The sequence below is a fragment of the Ailuropoda melanoleuca genome, chromosome 10 (assembly GCF_002007445.2).
Source record: "Ailuropoda melanoleuca isolate Jingjing chromosome 10, ASM200744v2, whole genome shotgun sequence".
NCBI classification, from domain to species: Eukaryota; Metazoa; Chordata; class Mammalia; order Carnivora; family Ursidae; genus Ailuropoda; species Ailuropoda melanoleuca.
The window spans coordinates 66172557-66178556 of NC_048227.1; the positions used below are offsets into that span (position 1 = coordinate 66172557).

Sequence of the window (6000 nt, forward strand, 5' to 3'; positions counted from 1 at the left end):
GCTCATTTGCTAGAATGGCTCACAGACCTCAGGAGGGAACTTTACTTCTGTTTACCAGTTGATTGGAAAGGCTCCAGCTCAGGAGTGGTCCAGGGTAAGAGAGTCTAAGGCAAGGTCTCGGCAGGGGCGGGTGCAGTCATCTTCCATACCTTCTCTGGGCGAGTCATCCTCTCAGCGCCTCATTGTGTTCACCAACCTGGAAGCTTTCAGAACCCTGTCTTTTAGGGGTTTTTATGGAGGTGCCTTTATGTTAGCATGCTTGATTAAATCAGTGCCTATTAGGGTTTGAACTCCGTCTCTGCTTCTTTTCCCCTCTCTACCTGGAGGTTGGAAGGGAGGGCTGAAAGTTTCAACCTTCAATTCATGTGATTGATTTCACTGGCAACTGGCTCCCGTCTTAAAGCTGTCTATAGGTCCAGAGGCCCACCAAGAGTCATCATTAACATAAACTCCGGTATGGTGGAAGGGGGCTTATTATGAAAAATACTCCTCTCACTCCTATCATTCAGGAAATTGTGAGGATTTTAGGAACTCTGTGCCAGGAACCTGGACAGGGACCAAATATATATTCTTTATTATATTACAATATCATACTCCTCTCACTGTATCTTTTTAGTTTGACCGGTCTGTTAAGTTTGAATTTAACAGCTATTTAGGAGGCATTCCCAGACAATAATCTTATTCATCGTTCTAGTTTTAGTATTCTTTCTATTACGTGATACCAGATATATTCACTATATTTGTCATGTTGTACCAAGTGTAACATTATATATTTTTTTTCCTTTAACTATTTATAAAAAAGTCTTTAATTTGCTTATTCTCTCTAGAGCCCCCTAGGAACTTTTTGCCTTAATTTTATGGTCCTTCTGCTTACTGGCATTATCCTTGGTCCTTTTGAAGAAAGGAAGTTGGTAGGCATGTCCATTGGTAGCTTCTGTAGTCATACAATTTTAGACATACATTTTTTGTTCATTCACATAGAGTTTCCATTTACCTTACTCATTAATCATGCATTTTCTAACTCATTCATTTATTTGACTCTCCGTTCTTTTTTTTTCATTTTCTTTTCTTTTTTAATAATATTTTTTTATTATATTATGTTAGTCACCATACAGTACATCCCTAGTTTTTGATGTAAGGTTCCATGATTCATTACTTGCGTATAACACCCAGTGCTCCATGCAATTTGTGCCCTCCTTAATACCCATCACCAGCCTATACCATTTCCCCATCCCCCTCCCCTCCGAAGCCATCAGTTTGTTTCCCAGAGTCCATAGTCTCTGGCCATGTGGTCTCAACTAACTCCTGATTTTTACTGACTACTCATTTCTTCCCCTACTGTACTGTCCTCTTCTTTCTTATTGCCTGTTGTATTCAGTATTGAGGCTGAATGAATAGACTTAAAATAGACCATTGTAGGGGTTATTGTAGGTTATTGGAGTGTTGACTGTTTCCTGGATTCTGTAAGGCCTCAACCAGAGAGTAATTTATGAGGGTGTTCTGAAAAGGATGCAGGGACCAAAGGTGGTCCTTCAGGTAGCCTATGGAGACATGCTAAAGTGTTGAGGCCACGTTTTGTCTTCAGGGGTAGTAAATCCACAATAAGTGAAAATGTACACAGTCCATAAGTTAACTTACTAATCCAACAGAAGCAAACCCTCTGACTACTGTCACCCCCAGAAGTTCTCTTGTGACTGCAGTTAATCACCATTCCTACTCCAACACAAGGCAACTGCATATCTACTTTTTGACTATATTTTTGTCTTTTCTAGAAATTATATATAAATGGAATCATATATAGTCTTTAATGTCTTGCTTTGTTTCTTTGGCATATTTTTAAGGTTCATCCACGTTGCTTTATTAGTAGTTCATTACTTTTCGTTGGTGAATAGTACTCAGTTTTGTGGTTGTACGTTTTGTCGAGCCGCTGATCAGTTGGTGTGCATTCGGTTTGTTTGAGTAATGCTGCTGTGACCATTCACGCACAAGTCTTTGTGCGGACATGTTGTCCTTTCTTTGGTACATAGCTAATAGTGGAATTGCTAGATTGTGCAGTGAGTGAATGTTTAACTTTTAAGAAATTGCCAAACTATTTTCCAAAGAGGCTATACTATTTTTACATTCCACCAGCAACGCAGAGGAGTCTAGATTCCTCAAATTCTTGCCAGTGCTTAGTATTGTCAGTTTGTGTGTGTGTGTGTGTGTGTTTAATTTTAACCATTCTAGTGGGTGTGTAATAGTATCTCATTGTGGTTTTAATTAACATTTCCCTAATGACTAATGACATTGAACTCTTTTCATGTGCTAATTTGTCATCTGTATCTTCTTTGGTGAAGAATCTGTTCAAAACATTCTGCCTATTTTTAATGGGTAGTTTGTTGTCTTACTGAGTTTTAAGAGGTCTTTATATATTTTGGTACACATCTTTTTTCAGTAGTAAGGTATGATTTATGAATGAATACTTCCTCACAATCCATGGCTTACTTTTTTTTCTTAATAGTTCGTTTAAAGTGTTTAATCTTTAAGAAATCCAATTTATCATTTTTTTTCCTTTTGTGGATCACACATTTGGTGTCATATTTAAGAAATCTTTGCCTAACCCAGAGTCACAGTTCTTTTCTTCTAGATTTTTATCACTTTGGCTGTTAAGTTTAAATCTGTAATCCACTTCAACTTTGTTTTTGTGGATGGTGTGAGGTAAACAAAAGCAGTTGTTCTTCTACCACCATTTTTTTTCTCTTTTGAGTTACTGTGACTCCTCTGTTGAAACTCAGTTTACCATAAATCCTTGAGTTTATTTCTGTACTACTTATTCTGTTCCATTGGTCTGTATTGTCTGTCCTTCAAATGCCACACTGTCTTGATTACTGAAGCACCTGCTATGGTAAGCTTTGGAGTCATGTAGGGTAAGTCTTTCAACTTTGATATTCTTTTTCAGAGTTAAACAACTTTGGCTACTTTCATTTTCATGTAAATTTGTTGGTTTTTTTAATATTGATTTTGCCACCTTGCTAAAATTCATTTAATAGTTCTGGTAGTTCATTTTGCAGAGGCTTAAGATTTTTTAAGTACAAGATCATGTTTTCTGTGTATAAAGATGAAAACTGCTATCTCTGCTCAAATTTTCTTTTTTTTTTTTTTTTTTTTTTAAAGATTTTATTTATTTATTCGACAGAGATAGAGACAGCCAGTGAGAGAGGGAACACAAGCAGGGGAAGTGGGAGAGGAAGAAGCAGGCTCACAGCAGAGGAGCCTGACGTGGGGCTCGATCCCATAACGCCGGGATCACGCCCTGAGCCGAAGGCAGACGCTTAACCGCTATGCCACCCAGGCGCCCCTCTGCTCAAATTTTCTATTTTTAATTTTATTTTTTAGTCTGACTGCCTGTGTCTGTCTAGTTTTATGTGTCAGACAATGATATGCACACTGATTGTGCTCAAACCCTGAAGTTTGTAAGGCTTCCTTGGTCTCTGTGTGATGTGAGAGCGCATTGAGAGTTGCCACCAGTTCTCAAGTCGCCTTGGCTGTTCCTTTTCAGTGGGCTTTCTTGCTGCCCTCTTCCTTTGCCCTCTTTCCTTCTTTGCATGTGTGCAGTTCCCTGGTCAGCCATGGATGTGTGGAGAGCTAATCTGAGTCCTTGTTTCTGGGATCTTCCTGGAAAATTTCTGACCATTACACTGCTTGTCCTCACTGGGACTACAGCATCAGGCTAACAGGCTGTGGGTTTTCCTCATTTGTTTATTTTTGAGTTTGCCGCTCTTAGCTGGCAGAACCCTGGGTTTTCATCACTGCCCCCTCTCTCTGGCCCCAAATCTCCAGTTCCAAACTGAGTCCATATCTTTTGGCTACAAGCAGCAAATCTGCTAGTTTTGCTCTCAGCTTCATGCTGGTAAAACTGTAGTTCTCCATTTGTTTGGGGGTAGAGGCATGGGGTAACAGGACTATTCCCAGGCAAGAGAGACAAAGACCCTTACCACTGTTCTTACCTGAACCTCTGTCTGGTGTTTCTTTTTTTTTTTTTCTCTCTTGTTATTAAAAGAATAACTGTCTGCTGCTGGCCAGTATCCAGTGCCCTTAAATGTTTGGTTTTGTCCAGTTTAATATGTGTTTTTTTGCGGGGAGTACTCATCACCTTCACACCACCATTAGCGAGAAGTTCCTTCTTGCCATTTTTGATTGATTGATTGATTGATTTTAACTAAAGAGAATCTGCTTTTTACCAGGCTGAGGAATATATTTTCTTCTTAGTCTCCTTACTTTACCAGTGTGGACTTTAAAGAGACTTTGTTATGGAAATAATTCTTTATTACTGCTGGATGGGCCTGTCTAATCTAGTCTCCTTATTTAACGAATTGAAAGAACTAAGCCCTGGCGAGGTTGTGTGACCAAAAGTTAGTGGCAAAACTGAAATTATTAGAAACTGTTAGGGCCTGGGTCTCTTGGATTATAGCATCTTTTGTGTTCTACCAGTGACTATTTTAATATTTATTTTACTTTATTTTTTAAGTAGTTGCACTATCCTTATCCCCTCTTTTTCTCAAACCGGGTCTTGTATGGAAACCAGTTTATGAGATCAAATGGCCACGCCTTTGTTGAGGCAGGTGTATGGTGTTTTCCCTCCGTAGGCAGGGACTCTGGAGAAAACATTTATGCTGGATAGCTAGGAGTTGATCTTCCTAGGTCCTTAGCTATAAAATGAGGGGTATTGGGGAAGGATAGTAGTTACTTTTATAGTTCCTTTTCATCTCTGAAGTTATACGATTCTATGAACTTAAATGATTCTATAAGCATTTGTGCCCCTAAAGCAGTGTGGTTCCCAGAATGCCAGGAGAACTCTTATGTTGAAAGGGTTTAGAATGGGAGTGGGCGCCCTTCTTATCGGGTAATCAGTTAAATGGTCTTTAGAGAAAACATTGACATATGGAAATGACACAGATATTAAAGTATATGTTGGGCAGTGAGGTGGGGGTTGGAAACATACAGATGAACCTTCTGAAGGAAACATACTCAGAGCATAAAAAGCCAATTTGATTAAAAGACTTTGCCCTTGGTCATTTTATTTGTAAGTAATGTATGTTAAATTCCTGTGTATTTCTTTTTAAGGTTCAGCTGGTTTTCCTGATCCTGATTTAGTATTGAAGTTTGGTCCTGTGGACAGCACGTTAGGCTTTCTTCCCTGGCACATCAGATTGACTGAGATTATGTAAGTAATTAAAGTGTACTGACTTTGGTTCAATTCAAGTGTTTCTCGAGCCTAGCACTGTACTAGGTATGGTGAGAATTCCCGAAGACTAAAGAGTACTGGTCCTTTCCCTCAGGTATTTCACAGTATCAGTGGTAAGATAAAGACACATATAAATGACTCAGACACAAGAGAGTATGGTTGTGCAAGTTTTGATATTGATACAGATTGTCATAGGAGACCAGAAGTGAGGGATACCTCTGGGGGCCAGAGTTGTTGGTTTTGCAAAAAAGATGTGACTTGCTCTGGGGCATGTAAAACGGGTAGCATTTTTATAATTAGAGGAAAAAGTAAGTGTAGGGGATGATGGACAGGGAAAGAAAGAAGATCTGGGAGGTGAGGAATGAATATCTCATTTTTTAAAAATGTTTTTTTATTATGTTAGTCACCATACAGTACATCCCTGGTTTTTGATGTAAAGTTCGATGTTTCATTAGTTGAGTGTAACACCCAGTGCACCATGCAATACGTGCCCTCCTTACTACCCGTCACCAGCCTATCCCATTCCCCCACTCCCCTCCCCTCTGAAGCCCTCAGTTTGTTTCTCAGAGTCCATAGTCTCTCGTGCTTCATTCCCCTTTCTGATTACCCCCNCCCCCTCCCCTCTGAAGCCCTCAGTTTGTTTCTCAGAGTCCATAGTCTCTCGTGCTTCATTCCCCTTTCTGATTACCCCCCCCTTTCTTTATTCCTTTCTTCCCCTACCGACCTTCCTAGTTCTTATGTTCCATAGATGAGAGAAATCATATGATAATTGTCTT

The 6000-nt window shown here is 39.5% G+C and overlaps 1 protein-coding gene across 6 annotated transcripts in view; it reads left to right on the top strand.

Annotated features, from left to right (window-relative positions):
* NUS1 (NUS1 dehydrodolichyl diphosphate synthase subunit) overlaps positions 1-6000 on the top strand; it is a 44954-nt gene that overhangs the window by 15408 nt on the left and 23546 nt on the right. For all 6 annotated transcript variants that reach the window (XM_034669038.1, XM_034669039.1, XM_034669042.1 and 3 more), the window contains exon 4: positions 5104-5203. In XM_034669038.1, coding sequence (XP_034524929.1) covers positions 5104-5203 — 100 coding nt within the window. The remainder of the gene's footprint in view (positions 1-5103; positions 5204-6000) is intronic.